The sequence below is a fragment of the Phyllobates terribilis genome, unplaced genomic scaffold, assembly GCF_046119375.1.
Source record: "Phyllobates terribilis strain yellow unplaced genomic scaffold, ASM4611937v1 Scaffold_7__3_contigs__length_470593459, whole genome shotgun sequence".
Lineage (NCBI taxonomy): Eukaryota > Metazoa > Chordata > Amphibia > Anura > Dendrobatidae > Phyllobates > Phyllobates terribilis.
In genome coordinates, this window is record NW_027362767.1 from 410131991 (window position 1) to 410148354 (window position 16364).

Here is a 16364-nt window from a genome sequence, read left to right on the forward strand (position 1 = left end):
GTGCTGCCCCGGTCCAGGATAGAGGAGTTGGGGGGAACAAAAGATAGGGGGAACCATGTAGTGGGTGAGGGTAGAGGACGCACTTTTAGGTTACACTTAGTATTTGATATTTAATGAACGGCCATCTTAGGTTCAAGGTCTTTGATTGTGATCTTCATCGCTGAACGTGGCTTTCTGTTAAGAACCTGTAGCCTATTGAAGATACACGGTCCCAGGGGGATACAGACGGAGTGGCATACGCCACCCGTACTCTTTGTTCTGGCAAAGCCAGAGGGATTCCTGCTGCAAGAGGGGACCAGCCCCCGATATCTGACTTTGCTACTTCACGTCTTAGTCGGAAAAGCTCCGGAGGCTTAGTGGATCCCACCGGGTAATGGAAGGAGCGGAGTCGCCACCCGTACCCTTGTTCTGTGCATAGCCAGAGGGAGACCCAGCCTTATAACACGCACCACATACGGACAGGAGAGGACCTAGTGGGAAAGTCTAGGAACACGCTGGTGCGGGGGTCTTGATTCTTGCACCTGAGCTACCCGGAGTGTGTTGAACCCCCTTCCTGGTGGCCGCAGCGCGCCGTGTGGAGCGAGGAGAAGCCTTGCAGCTGATGCCTAACAACGTGAGTAAAGCTTGTAAGACTGCATCCATTGCCTCCAGTCCCTTATTTCAGCGCGGCACCACACCACACCACCCACTGCGACTCCTCTGATCTGCCTTTCTCTGCCCTGAGGCCCTGCTCCGCCTGTGGGGAGTAGTACCATCTGCTGCTGCCACGACATCCCACCTCAGAGGACTGCCGCAGCGATGGTGGCGAATCATCAGGCACCACAGGTGGCGTAGTCATTGAATCCACTCGATTACCACCGTCCCTCCTAGCCCTTATTTTTGATATGACGACCCTGGGCACGGGCCGGGCCTAGGCCAAGACTGCATCCACCCTCCACCTGGAGGCCCAGTTCCGAGTACCCCCATCTCTCAGGGTAGGGCTAGCGAGTCAGTAGGAGAGGCGTCACACATCCTCTTCAATTGTGAGCAGAGAGCTTTTCAGAAGACAGAGAAGCGGGATGGTGACGTTAATTATGGCGTCAATGCCGCTCATCATCTTTGTGGAGTCCTCAAAGTTTTGGAGGATGGTACATATGTCTGATGTCCAAGTTCACTCCTGAGGTTTTATGTGTGGAGTCTGACCTGAATACTGACGGCCTTGTTGATGCTGGTAGTCAACAACTGCCCTCTTCTGCTCACAAATCCTTCCCAACAGCTGCAGTGTAGAGTTCCAATGCGTGGGGACATCACACTCCAGTCTGTGAGCCGGAAGCTGCAAACGCTGCTGAAGCACGGCAAGGGTGGCGGAAGCTGTAGCTGACTTTCTACAATGGGCACACATGTGACTTACTTTGACAGTCTGTTGCCTCTTGGCCGAGGCAGTGCTGCAATGCTTCCAGCTTGCGACTGATGTGGTCATTTCGGAGATGGATGCTGAAGAGAAGGAGGTACAGGAGCTGTAGAATGTGGGGGGTAACCCTGATTGACCCAGGGCCCGCAATCCTCGGCATCTGGAGGACGTGTTCCGTCCCAAGATCCGACTGGGTCCCGGCTTCCACTATATTAACCCAGTGTGCCGTCATCGAGCTGAACTGTCCCTGCCCACAAGCATTTGTCCACGTGTCCGTGGTTAGGTGGACTTTCCCAGTAACTTCGTTGTTGAAGGCACATCTAATATTGTGGGACACGTGCTCGTGTAATGCAGGGACGGCACAGCGGGAGAAATAGTGGCGGCTGGAGACCGAGTACCGAGGAACGGCCGCCGCCATCAGGTTGGCGAAAGCTTCTGTCTCCACGAGCCTAAAATTCAGCATTTCGAGCGCAAGCATTCGCAAAATGTGTGAATTTAATAGTGTGGCCTGTGAGGCGATGGCTCCGTATTTGCGCTTGCATTCCAAGGACTGGGGTACGGACAACTGAACTCTGCGCTGGGAGAAGGACGTGGACGTGCTGGCTAATGGTGCTACTTGAGAGTGTGCAACAACAGGTGTAGGGCGGGAGGCATCTTGGCATGCGCCATGGGCAGGGGATTGACGTGCACGCACAATAGCTGAAGAAGCAGGGGTGTCAACCACAGACACTGTTGCTGGACCCTGGGGTTCGGTTCACTTAGTCGTGTGCTTTGCTGCCATGTGCCAGATCATACTGGTGGTGGTAAGGCTGCTAGATTTGCTACCCCTGCTGATACTCACCTGGCAGGTGGTGCAAATGGCCTTTTTGGGCTTATCTGCAGAGTCTTTAAAAAATAACCAGACTTGCAAATACCTAACAGTTGTACTGTTAGGTGTTCCCGCCTTTTGTCTAGGGCCACCACACTGCTTCTTCCTGCCTGTTGTGGTGCTATGCCTTTGCCCACGGCCACATCCTTGGCCTCTGCATGCACCATCACGTCCACTTCCCTGTCCCTTGCCACGCACCTTGCCCATTTTAAATGGAGGACAATATTTTCCACGTTCACGAGAAATGGCTGATTTTGGAACGCAGTTATACGTGATACGTCTGACAGAGAACCATGATTTTAAACAGCAGGCCTGTAATTTACTAATATTATTCTACACGGAGACCTAGTGCGAATAGCTTCACCAACACACTGCAACGGAATGAAAATGGAAGGAATGTATGATTTTTGAACAGTCTTTTAGGCGATATGTCTGACAGAGAAACACGACTTTTAATTGTAGGCCTGTAATTTACTAATATTATTCTACACGGAGACCTAGCGTGAATAGCTTGACAGACACACTGCAACGGAATGAAAATGGAAGAAATGTATGATTTTTGAAGACTTTTTGGTGATATGTCTGACAGAGAATCATGCTTTAAATTGTAGGCCTGTAATTTACTAATATTATTCTACACGGAGACCTAGTGTGAATAGTTTCACCGACACACTGCAACAAAATGAAAATGGAAGAAATGTATGATTTTTGAACAGTCTTTTAGGTGATATGTCTGACAGAGAAGCATGGCTTAAAATTGTAGGCCTGTAATTTACTAATATTATTCTACACGGAGACCTAGTGTGAATAGCTTCACCCACACAATGCAACGGAATGAAAATGGAAGAAAGGTATGATTTTTTAAGTTTTTCAGTGATATGTATGACAGAGAACCACGGCTTTAAATTGTAGGCCTGTAATTAACTAATATTATTCTACACGGAAACCTAGTGTGAATAGCTTCACCGACACACTGCAACGGAATGAAAATGGAAGAAATGTATGATTTTTGAACAGTCTTTTAGGTGATATGTTTAACAGAGAAACAAGGCTTTAAACTGTAGGCCTGTAATTTACTTATAATATTCTACAAAGAGAAGTAGTGTGAACAGCTTCACCGACACACTGCAACGGAATGAAAATGGAAGAAATGTATTATTTTTGAAGACTTTTCAGTGATGTGTCTGACAGTGAACCACGGATTTAAATTGTAGGCCTATAATTTACTAATATTATTCTACATGGAGACCTAGTGTGAATTCACTGGCACACTGCAACAGAATGGAAAAGGAGGCCAATGTTTTCCAAGTTCAGTTCAAATATCTGGATTTTTATCTCTGAAATATGGAACAGATCTAGCTTGATTCTGCAGTGAGCAGAAAAATGGTGTACTCTGGATTGCTTTTTAAGCAAATAACCAGGATTAAGATAAAAATAAAATTTGCCTTTCTATATCTAGAAATATCTGTAATTATTACAGCAGCAGACAGGATGTTCAATGGACCCTCTTGTGCTATATCATGCTCTGCAGTCTGCAACATATACTGCCTGCCTGCCTGCCTAGCACAGATTATATGCAGCTGGATTAGTCCTCAGAAGGAGTCAAACCCAAGGAGAAAGAATGAGTATTGTAGATATGTCTATATTTTCTGCAGTATTCTCCTCCATCAGAAGCTCTCACTTATCCAATTCATAAAACTTATCTGTATTTTATCCTTTTTATTTTATAACATTTTTGCCTGTATGTCTTTTGATTATTTCATCTCTTATGACCTTTTAAGCAATATACTTCTTTTTGCATATTAAATCTAAAATTTAATAAGTTTGTTCCTTACTGCTCTAAATGTACCCAAAAGTCCTGAAGAGGTCTATCAAAATGGTGCTTGGTGTCAGCAAAAAGTGTGATGTGGATGTGAGAATTAGCTGTGGGGAGCACTTAACTTATTGTTAGCCGAGTTTGAATCTCGGCAGATTTGCTCTACTGAAGCCTAACCTATCCCAGGCTATGAATACTATTTCACAGAAAATCATTTTACATTTCTGACAGTTTTCAATTTTGAGTTCTTGCAGCTGCCTCACCATTCTGACCAGAGAATACAGTCAGCATTTAACTTCGATGCCAGCCCAATATCCTAGTTGCCATTTGACATAAGTTCCAGAGATCCAATGAACTTTAGATTTAGAGTTTTACAAATTTCAATATCAATTTAGGGGAACATTTTATAGTTAATTTTGCATTTACAAATAAGAAATTTTATTTTTTCAAGAAAGACTCTGGAGATTATTATAAGTGTAATCTGTGTTCTTGGAGAAAGGTCCCTCGGCGATTGTCAACACTATATATTGCTCTGTTCTTATCACAATTAGACAAATGATGACTCCCATCACTAACAGGTTGTCAGTAAATCTCATTTATATGATTCCAACTCAAGAGAATTTTCTGCCGAGTCAATTACTACATAGTACTTTCCTACATCTAAGAGATGGTTCCACAGATCTTTGGGATGGGTCCTTACTTTCAATTTACATAGGAGTTTTTGTCTATAACATTTTTCATTCCTGTTTTTATCGATTGTTTATAGGATTAGGAATATATAGTATCACTAAACATTTTAATGTATATTTTAACAGGAATTTTCGTATATTCTAATATTGTTTATGGAGAGGGATTGTCTTGACATTTGTTTTTTTTTTATGTTTTAGGAAAATCTTTAATACATATGAGATGATTTGTCCATGATAAGTTTTTTTGGATTTTTCTCTTGGAGTTTTTTCAGAATATGATTCTAAGTCATTAAATGTCAACATGCCACCAAAAAACGTTCGCTAGAATTTGGTGATTGTCATTTTTTTCACATTCTCAGAGAACACATGCAATTTTTTTTTTTTGCAATTTTTATTATACTTTTGTTTTACTACTATGTCCAAACATAAAAATACAATACAATATCAGAAAAATTACACACCAAAAATAGTTCTGCGGCAACTGCTCCTCAACTATCCCTAAGAAGTTAAGTAATTATTATCCTTTCCATTAACAAATATGACTTTCTTGTTTAATATTTTAAATTATGTTAGTCATGTATTATGTTTTGTTTATAACATTTTTGATCTTTCCAATAGGTAACAGCATGGAAATTAGGGAAAAAAATCAAACTCTTGTTATGTTCTTCATTATTAAAGGCATTTCAGATGCTCCAGAGCTGAAGATGATAATCTTCCTTTTAGTTCTTCTTATTTATCTCCTAACCATTGGTGGCAACATGATCATTCTGTTCTTGGTCTGCCTGGATCCTAAACTTCACACCCCTATGTACTTCTTCTTGGCCAACTTGTCTGTATTAGACATGTTCTCCACCACCGTGACTCTTCATAATATCCTCATCATTTTTATAACGGGGGATAATAGGATCTCCTATGAGAGTTGCATTTGCCAGATGTACTTTTCTGGATTTCTCATATGTGATGAGTTCCTATTTCTAACTGCTATGAGCTACGATCGTTATGTTGCTATTTGTGATCCTTTGAGATACCACATGGTCATGAACCGCAGACTCTGCATTGTTCTTGCAACTTGCTGTTGGCTGTTGGGCATGATAGAGGTGATACCCTACATGATTTTGCTTTTGGGCATTACCTGTTATAAATCAAATGTAATAAATCACTTCTTCTGTGATCTTGTACCTCTCATGATATTGTCCTGCAGTGACACATCAACCCTGGAGATCTTAAGCTTGACAGAAGGTCTTCTCCTACTTACTTTTACCCCATTTATTTTGAAGTTCATATCTTACGTCTTCATCATTTCCACCATACTGAAGATACATTCCAGCACTAGTAGACAGAAAGCTTTCTACACCTGCTCTTCACACCTAACAGTGGTCATTCTTCTTTACTCGATCCTCTTGTTCCAGTACTTGACACCTACATCATTAGATACCTCGAAGTCCAATAAGTTCTTTTCCCTATTTAACACAGCTGCTATCCCTATCTTAAATCCTCTAATTTACAGCTTAAAAAATAAAGATGTTAAGTCAGCAATGATACGAACATTTAGATATATTAAAAGTTACAGGAGGTCTATGTGAGAGATGCTCAATGTGGAAAATTGTATAGGATAACTTCAAAATTAGGGACCATGTTTTCAAGCAGGGGAATAGTGGTATCTGTGTGTCATATATAATTACAATGTCTTTGCTGTCAATGCTATTCAGAAAATGATTAAAAATTCACCAGTATCCATGTGCCTTCTTATATTGACACCAGTTATTATTATTTATTTTTAGAACACCATTATTTCCATATTTCTGTACATGCGAAGGGGTTTCATACAAAATATAAATTACAGTTTATAAACTACCAGTGACAGACTTGTACAGAAAGGAGTGTACCCTGCCCTTGTGGGCTTACAGTCTACAGGTTAATGGGAAAGAAGACAGTAGGCTAGGGGGTTGTGGCAGCTCTGGTGGCCCTAAGGTTTGTTATTGTAGGCTGTAAGCTTTCTTGAAGAGATGTGTTTTCAAGTTTCATCTGAAAGTTCCAAATGTGGTGGATAATAATAGAACGCATTGGGGCATAGAATTCCAGAGGATGGAGGATAGAAGAAGGTTTGGGAGGACCGGAGAATACGTGTTGGAAGATATCCGGAGATTAGTTCTGAGATATACGGAGGAAATAGATTATGAACGGCTTTGTATGTCAATGTTAGTAGTTATTAGACACTATGTATTGTCCCCATGATGGTGTTTTTATTAAAGATAAAGATCATAGATGAAAAACTCTGCGTGGGTCAATGTGTGGTGTGTAAATGGCAAAGTTACCTACTCACACTCCTCCTGGCCCTGCTCTCTAATTTCTGCAGAACTGCTGATGACTCGGCACCTCTGCTCAGTCTCTCTTCCACCAGTGAATTCTCCACTGATTACTGTGTTGCAGCTAGGTGACCACCTATCTCACCCTGGCCTGCTTCTGCTATGGACTGCAAAACTGTAGCAGTGTAGGTAAAGCAAGGGGCTGAAGAACCAATGCAGCACTCCAACAGCAGTGTGACAACACTTATTTTTACCTTCCGTCAATTTGACGGCTCACCCATCCATAAACCTGTCATTCAAGAATAAAACATTGGTAGATGCTAAGGAAAGCAAGGCTAATTTTAGTTTCTCAGCCACAATGTGTACCTCCTAGGATTGTGGTGTCATACCACCTAGGGTATGCATAATGCAGGTTGACAAATACTGTTCTATGACAGCTAATCTTCATAAATTCCTGCTTATCTGAAATGAATTGTGTTAGTTGGTTCATTAGTGATACATTTTATCTGATGTTCAAAAGCTATGATTGGTAAGTGGCACCTTGAGATCGTTAATTGCATCAAATCTAATGTAATCAATCACTTCTCTTGTGATCTTGTAAAAATTTCCTTAACTGAAATCCCAGTCTTAATATTTTTGACTATTATTGAATAAGGCCCCAATTCATCAAAGCTTTTATGCTAGAAAACTGGTGTAAGAAGTCGCAAAACTTGTGCAATGCAAGACTGCGCAAAAAATATTGTAACTTTTGGCGTTTCCACCAAGCCCTGAGATTATGGGTAGAGCTGGGGCAGGAATGGGGCATTGCAACTCTCGCTCGTTAAATTATCATCTCTAACTGGAGTAAGATTTGTGGGAAGGCACAGGCCACCTGGCATTCCAACATGCCCCCTCATTAAGACTAGTGTGAAAAACACCGGTTTTGATGAATTGGGACCTAGGTGTCATTTTGACCCTTTGGCAATTCACCCATAGAAATATATTCCACAGAGCATTCTACACATGCTCACAATTTTCATATAACTGCACTGGGTGTTAAAAAAGTTATGTCAACTAAAATAAAATCAACTTTTTTCATTTTTTATGCGTTTTTGCACTTTTGTATTGCTTTCAACCGTGACAAATGCATTCATCGGGAAATGTAATTTTAACATTTTACAATTTTATTTGGCCATGTGCTGTGTGACACATGCATACAGTTCTGAAAAGACATGGGAACAGCATGGGGAAGACCCCTGGAAGAATCTCTGACACCCAGGTCACTGCCTAAAAGTGTGCCCATCAGAAGTGATCCTTGCCGCATCAGAAGATGCAGACTTGCAACTATCCCTGTGCAAGTCCTTGTCCCAGGGCAGTGATCAATTGTACCTCCCCCATTCCTTGCAATGCAAGCGCAAGTATGCAGCCTGCCACCCACCCACCCCCAGGCTGCAATACCATACTGCTAGCTTGTTTGCACTTGAAATTGGGCCTTTTAGGCATGCGGAGGCGGAATCTGGCCACCAAGTCATGGCTGCGTCGGCGGCCTAGTATCCATACTCAGTCCCCAGCCGCCCAGCGGCCGGGTGTCCACGCTTGGTCCCCCAGCCGCCAGGAGGTGGCCGGGAGTCCATACTCGGTCCCCTGCCGCCTCATTGCCGGGTGTCTACACACGGTCCCCAGCCGCCTGGGGGCAGTCGGGTGTCCATAAACGGTCCCCAGCCGCCCCTATTTCTCCTGTCAACTTCCCCCCACACACTTTTCTTAGCCCGGTCTGCTTTAGGGCTGCATTGGACGAGCCCACCAGAGAACCAGACTCCTCCGGTGGGCCCTGGCTTCTCCATCAGGGGAGTTGAGAGTGCCAAGGTGAGGAGCATGATGATGATAGAACTTAGCATCTGCTTTGTTTTCTTGGAATGCAAGCGTAAGTGTGCAGTCTGCCACCCACCCACCCCCAGGTTGCAATACCATTCTGCTAGCTTGCTTGCACTTGAAATTGGGCCTTTTAGGCATGTGGAGGCGGAATCTGGCCACCACATCATGGCTGATTCGGCGGCTTGGTTTCCATACTCAATCCCCAGCAACCCAGCGGCCGGGTGTCCACGCTCATTCCACAGCCTCCAGGGGGCAGCCAGGTGTCCATATTCGGTCCCCAGCCGCCCCGCGGCCGGGTGTCCACACACGGTCCCCAGCCGCCCCTATTTGAAGGACAACCTAACCACAAACACGTGGACAAGTGAATGTGGCCAGGGATGGTCCATCTCACGCCTTCACACTGGGTTAATATTGTGGAAGCCGGGACACAGTTGGACACTGGGATGCAACACGTCCTCCAGACATAGAGGATTGCGGGTCCTGGGTCAATCAGGCTTCAACACAAAGTTCAAAAGGTAAACAGCAGCAGTGGTCGGCCTCCTACACAACGTGAAAATTATTCATGATCATGAGGCCATCCATCTCCTTAGCTTTCTGATCCTTGGAATGTAAGCGCATGTATGTAGTAGTAGCTAGGCCTGAGGTGGTCAGCATTTTGGCGCATATCCTTCCTCCTCCGAGGATTGCTGGATGTTTTCCTGCTACTATCCCAGTTCTATGACTTCCGTTAAAACAAAGCTTCAGGTGATGAATGATGGATGAGGTGGTGGCAAAGGAGAAAGAGCAGGAGGAACAGGGACCATTCACGTCAATATCAGGCCAGTTAACCACACATATCTTGTAGGATATGTTTCTGTACCAAAAGGAGCAGTTCGGCTACACAGTTATAGGGCATACAGTGAGTGCAATGCATACCAAAAATTTCGAGGCACTCCAATGCCCCTTGGAAGTGACAAGGAGGTCAGAGGGCATTAACTAAACTTTTTTTTCCATTGATAGCAACTGGGTCTCCTGTGCACTGTTGGCCTAAGCAGTGAATGGAAGGCTTTCCAAAAATTATGAGGAACTGCAATGGCCCTTGAAACAGACGTGGATTACAGCATACTAAAAACTTTCTACCCATTATTGAGGAGTGAGTCTCCCTTAGTGTTCGCCTATGCATTGAAAAGCAAAAGCTGACTAAAATTAGGATGAAATGCAATGCCCGTTGGAAGAGTCATGGAGGTTAGAGTTAATTAAAAACAACATTTCAATGCCACTTGGAAGTGCTGTGGAGTACAGAATGGTTTAACAAGATGGTTTTAATGCTCCCAGGGAAGAGACGTGGAGGTCGCAGTAGCTTAACGAGACGGTTTTAATGCCCCTTGGAAGAGACGTGGAGCTCAGGGTGGTTTAACAAGACGGTTTTAAGGCCCCTTGGAAGAGACGTGGTGGTCACAGTAGCTTAACAAGGTGGTTTTAATGCCCCTTGGAAGAGACGTGGAGGTCAGAGTGGTTTAACAAGACGGTTTTAATGCCCCCTGGAAGAGACGTGGAGTTCAGAGTGGTTTAACAAGATGGTTTTAATGCCCCTTGGAAGAGACGTGGAGGTCACAGTAGCTTAACAAGACAATATCAATGCCCTTTGGAAGAGTGGTGGAGATTACAGTGGAATAAAAAGACAATATCAATGGCCCTTGGAAGAGTGGTGGAGGTCGAAGTGGAATAAAAAAACAATATCAATGCCCCTTGGAAGAGACGTGGAGGTCACAGTAGCTTAACAAGATGGTTTTAATGCCCCTTGGAAGAGATGTGGAGTCCAGAATGGTTTAACAAGACGGTTTTAATGCCACTTGGAAGAGACATGGAGGTCAGAGTGGTTTATTAAGATGGTTTTAATGCCCCTTGGAAGAGACGTGGAGGTCAGAGTGTTTTAACAAGATGGTTTTAATGACCCCTGGAAGAAACATGGAGTTCAGAGTGGTTTAACAAGACAGTTTTAATGCCCCTTTGAAGAGTTGTGGAGGTCACATGACCTTAACATGACAGTTTTAATGCCCCTTGGAAGGGACGTGGAGGTCACAGTAGCTTAACAAGACGGTTTTAATGCCCCTTGGACGAGACGTGGAGGTCACAGTAGCTTAACAATATGGTTTTAATACCCTTGGTAGACACGTGGCGATCACAGTAGCTTAACTAGATGGTTTTAATGCCCCTTGGAAGAGACGTGGAGTTCAGAATGGTTTAACAAGACGGTTTTAATACCCCTTGGAAGAGACGTGGAGTTCAGAGTGGTTTAACAAGATGGTTTTAATGCCCCTTGGATGAGACATGGAGGTCAGAGTGGTTTAACAAGATGGTTTTAATGCCGCTTAGTAGAGACGTGAAGGTCACAGTGGAATAAAAAGACAAAATCAATGCCCGTTGGAAGAGTGGTTGAGGTTACAGTGGAATAAAAAGACAATATCAATGGCCCTTGGAAGAGATGTGGAGGTCACATTAGCTTAACAAGATGGTTTTTATGCCCCTTGGAAGAGACGTGGAGTTCAAAGTGGATTAACAAGACGGTATTAATGCACCTTCGGAGAGACATGGAGGTCAGAGTGGTTTATTAAGATGGTTTTAATGCCCGTTGGAAGAGACGTGGAGGTCAGAGTGGTTTAACAAGATGGTTTTAATGCCCCTTGGAAGAAACATGGAGTTCAGAGTGGTTTAACAAGACAGTTTTAATACCCCTTGGAAGAGACGTGGAGTTCAGAGTGGTTTAACAAGACGGTTTTAATGCCCCTTGGAAGGGACGTGGAGGTCACAGTAGCTTAACAAGACGGTTTTAATGCCCCTTGGACGAGATGTGGAGGTCACAGTAGCTTAAGAGTACGGTTTTAATGCCCGTTGGTAGACACTTGGCGGTCACAGTAGCTTAACAAGATGGTTTTAATGCCCCTTGGAAGAGACGTGGAGTTCAGAATGGTTTAACAAGACGGTTTTAATGCCCCTTGGAAGAGACGTGGAGTTCAGAGTGGTTTAACAAGATGGTTTTAATGCCCCTTGGATGAGACGTGGAGGTCAGAGTGGTTTAACAAGTTGGTTTTAATGCCCCTTAATAGAGACGTGAAGGTCACAGTGGAATAAAAAGACAAAATCAATGCCCATTGGAAGAGTAGTGGAGGTTATAGTGGAATAAAAAGACAATATCAATGGCCCTTGGAAGAGACGTGGAGGTCACAGTAGCTTAACAAGATGGCTTTAATGCCCCTTGGAAGAGACGTGGAGGTCAGAGTAGATTAACAAGATGGTTTTAATGCCCCTTGGAAGAGACGTTGACGTCAGAGTGGTTTAACAAGACGGTTTTAATGCCCCTTGGAAGAGATGTGGAGGTCACAGTAGCTTAACAATACGGTTTTAATGCCCCTTGATAGAGACGTGGAGGTAACAGTAGCTTAACAAAATGGTTTTAATGCATCTTTGAAGAGACGTGGGGTTCAGAATTGTTTAACAAGACTGTTTTAATGCCCCTTGGAAGAGACGTGGAGTTCAGAGTGGTTTAACAAGATGGTTTTAATGCCCCTTGGATGAGACGTGGAGGTCAGAGTGGTTTAACAAGTTGGTTTTAATGCCCCTTAATAGAGACGTGAAGGTCACAGTGGAATAAAAAGACAAAATCAATGCCCATTGGAAGAGTAGTGGAGGTTATAGTGGAATAAAAAGACAATATCAATGGCCCTTGGAAGAGACGTGGAGGTCACAGTAGCTTAACAAGATGGCTTTAATGCCCCTTGGAAGAGACGTGGAGGTCAGAGTAGATTAACAAGATGGTTTTAATGCCCCTTGGAAGAGACGTTGACGTCAGAGTGGTTTAACAAGACGGTTTTAATGCCCCTTGGAAGAGATGTGGAGGTCACAGTAGCTTAACAATACGGTTTTAATGCCCCTTGATAGAGACGTGGAGGTAACAGTAGCTTAACAAAATGGTTTTAATGCATCTTTGAAGAGACGTGGGGTTCAGAATTGTTTAACAAGACTGTTTTAATGCCCCTTGGAAGAGACGTGGAGTTCAGAGTGGTTTAACAAGACTGCTTTAATGCCCCTTGGATGAGACATGGAGGTCAGAGTGGTTTAACAAGATGGTTTTAATGCCCCTTGGTAGAGAAGTGGAGGTCACAGTGGAATAAAAAGACAATATCAATGCCCGTTGGAAGAGTGGTGGAGGTTACAGTGGAATAAAAAGACAATATCAATGGCCCTTGGAAGAGACGTGGAGGTCACAGTAGCTTAACAAGACAGTTTTAATGCCCCTTGGAAGAGACGTGGAGTTCAGAGTGGTTTAACAAGATGTTATTAATGCCCCTTGGGAGAGACGTGGAGTTCAGAGTGGTTTAACAAGATGGTATTAATGCCCCTTGGGAGAGACGTGGAGTTCAGAATGGTTTAACAAGATGGTTTTAATGCCCCTTGGACGAGACGTGGAGGTCACAGTAGCTTAACAAGATGGTTTTAATGCCCCTTGGAAGAGACTTGGAGGTCAGAGTGGTTTAACAAGATGGTTTTACACTGTGTTCAAAATTATTATGCAAATAATATTTTCTCAGATTTTCCCAAATTAGCTATATGAATTGCAGTCATTGTAATTTTCCTGTCAAATAACTATTGGAGTACAATTGAAAGGTTTTTGTACAAACTGCCTATGATAACAGTATATTTTAAAAAAAATAAAAAACTCAAACTGCACTCAAAATGCATGTTCCAAATTATTATGCACAGCACAGTTTTCATACTTCTCCTGCGTAGCTCTCCAAGCACTAGTTCAAGGGCCAATTTTTTCAGATAGAATCATCTACGGAGTGGTTCAAGCTTGTTTTCAAGGTAAATGACTTGTGAATTTATACCACCCAAATTCAACATAGCAAAAAATATGACCATTGGCCAGCGTTTGGTGTTTATGCTGACGTTGAAAGTTGAGCACATCTGATCAGCTGTATCAACACCCCCTTTGGTTGCATTATAAAATGTAATTATCTCCGGGTTTTTTTGTGCCTCAGTCCCAGGATCGATGGCATCATCATCATGAAGTGTTGATAGAAGAAGTACAATTTTTTTTGCTTGTGGTACATAGGAAACCAAAACCTTTCCATTATGGAATGCAAACATACTGCTGTACTGTTATCTCCCTTTCACACTTACAAACTGTGTAGGCAATTCTTTTTTATTTTTTCTTACAGTTCCGACATATGAAAGCTTCTGCATTTTCAGATAATCAATCAGATCATAATTTGAAAACCAATTGTCAGCTGTTATATTGCGACCCGATCCAAATAAGGGCTCAGCCAGTCTTTTTACAACATCACTGGGTTTGTAGCTGACACAGTAAGGACCTTCTGGTTGTTTTCCTGCATAAACTTCCAGGTTGTAAGTGTAGGTCTTACTGGCATCAACAAGGGCATACATTTTTATTCCATATTTGTTAGGCTTTGATGGAATATATTGACGAAAGGCACATTTACCACGAAAACCAGGGAGCATGTCGTCAATAGTGAGATTCTCTCCAGGGCAATAGCTTTTATTACAGTTTTCAACAAATTTTTGGAATATATCACGAATTGGAGCAAGTCGGTCATGTGTTTTACGTTCGGTTCGGGTAGTTCTGTCGTCAAACCGAAGGCAACGAATTAGAAGCTTGAATCTGTTTATGGACATAACAAGGCCAAATTTTTCAACTCCATCCCCATCTTTACTCCAAAGTTCCTCCAAACTTTGTCTATTTGCCCTATAAGCTCCTGCAAGGTATAATGATCCAAAAAAAGCACGCAGTTCTATTTCATCTGTGGCCTTGATGGTTCTGTTGCAGATGAACTTGTCCTTTATAATGTCTATATATTGGTTGGTATATGTGACAATAGAGTCCAGAATGTCATCTGTGAATAAACTATTCCAGCATTCAACAGCAGTTTTTGCATTACTTGCAGTTCCTATAACTGCAGAAAGGTGAGTAATAATGTTTTGAGGTTCCCTACGTTTTTTCTGGAGTGGCTTCTTGTTCCTTTGGTTTTTTTTATCTTTTCCCATATAATAAGATTCTACATCTTCCTCCTCATCACTGTCACCATCTTGCTCTGTTTCAGAATCCAGTTCACATACTTCCACCTCATCATGAGAATCAATCTCACTTTCCTCTCCTAAATCTTCATTCAGTGTGGGGTCTGCATCATCTAACAGCATGTTTGTTACTTCCTCAACATCAAGGTTTTTTGATAAATTGTACATTTTCCTCTCCATTTCAGCAGATAATCTGAAGCAAGAGAAGGAATATGTGTTAGGGAACTACTGTATATGCCTGAGCAGCACACTTTCTTTTTTAATCTGCCTTATTTCTATGAAATATCCTCACACTTTCTGCTATACATTCATAAAACAAGCTAAATAAACAATTGTGATGAATAAAAACATAAAATACCAACCTTACTGAGTGTGACGTGTTCACATACAATGAGCCTGAGAGATTAGCGTAGTTATATCTGTCCTCCTGAAGCTCTGCAATCCAACTGTGGTATGAGGTTTCACAGAGCTGCTAGAGACAGGAGACTACCTGGAGGGAGGGGATTTCCTCACAATCTGGTGAGGAAGGAGAAATGAAAGTAAAAGAGATGTGTCTGTCAGGCCTATTGTATGTGACGGAGGGTTAAAAAACTTGGGGTAGGGGTCTAGGGGACCATTTTATAGGCAAAATCACGGCCCTGTATCGCAATACATCACCTAGGCTGAAGATAAATGGAACATTTTCATCACCTTTCATAATCACCAATGGGACAAGGCAGGGATGTCCTCTGTCCCCTCTCTTATATATCCTAGTGACGGAGCACCTGCTCTCATCAATTCGCCATAACCCCAATATTAGGTGGATTGAGGTGGGAGGCACCGAGTACAAGTGCTCTGCATTTGCTGATGATGTCCTAGTATATATATCTCAATCACATATATCCATCCCTGCTGCTATGGCTGAAATAGATCACTTTGTTACAAGGTCAAATTTTAAAATCAATGCAGCGAAGTCAGAGGCCCTCGATGTCTCCCTCCCCAAATCCATACAGGATTCCATCCAGTCCAACTTTCCCTTTGCCTGGCCCTCACAGGGTATCAAATACTTAGGAATTCCTATTCATAGAGACCTCTCCCGTCTATGTTATCTTAATTTTGGGCCCTTTATTGAACAACTCCATACAGACCACGGTTGGCAAGTTAGAACTGTAAGATTCACTACGTGAACCACTGGTGTTTTGTGGAAAGGCACATGTACACTCTGTTCCAAATTATTATGCAAAAAGTGTTTAGGAGTGATAAGGTAAGAATTTTTTTTGTTTGTCAGTTAAACTCATTGATGGTGATGTGTGTCAGGGCTCTTTATATCACTGTAAGCAATTGCAGACACCTGTGATAATTAGTTTGGCAGGTGTGTCCAATGAAAGGC

At 42.8% G+C, this 16364-nt stretch overlaps 1 protein-coding gene across 1 annotated transcript; it reads left to right on the top strand.

Moving 5' to 3' along the window:
- The first annotated feature begins 5422 nt into the window (after window positions 1-5422).
- Window positions 5423-14541, top strand: LOC141155547 (olfactory receptor 6C3-like). Its single transcript, XM_073642414.1, has 2 exons — window positions 5423-6342; window positions 14469-14541. Exons 1-2 carry the CDS (start codon window positions 5423-5425, stop codon window positions 14539-14541), a joined length of 993 nt encoding a protein of 330 aa, XP_073498515.1.
- The last annotated feature ends 1823 nt before the right edge of the window (window positions 14542-16364 follow it).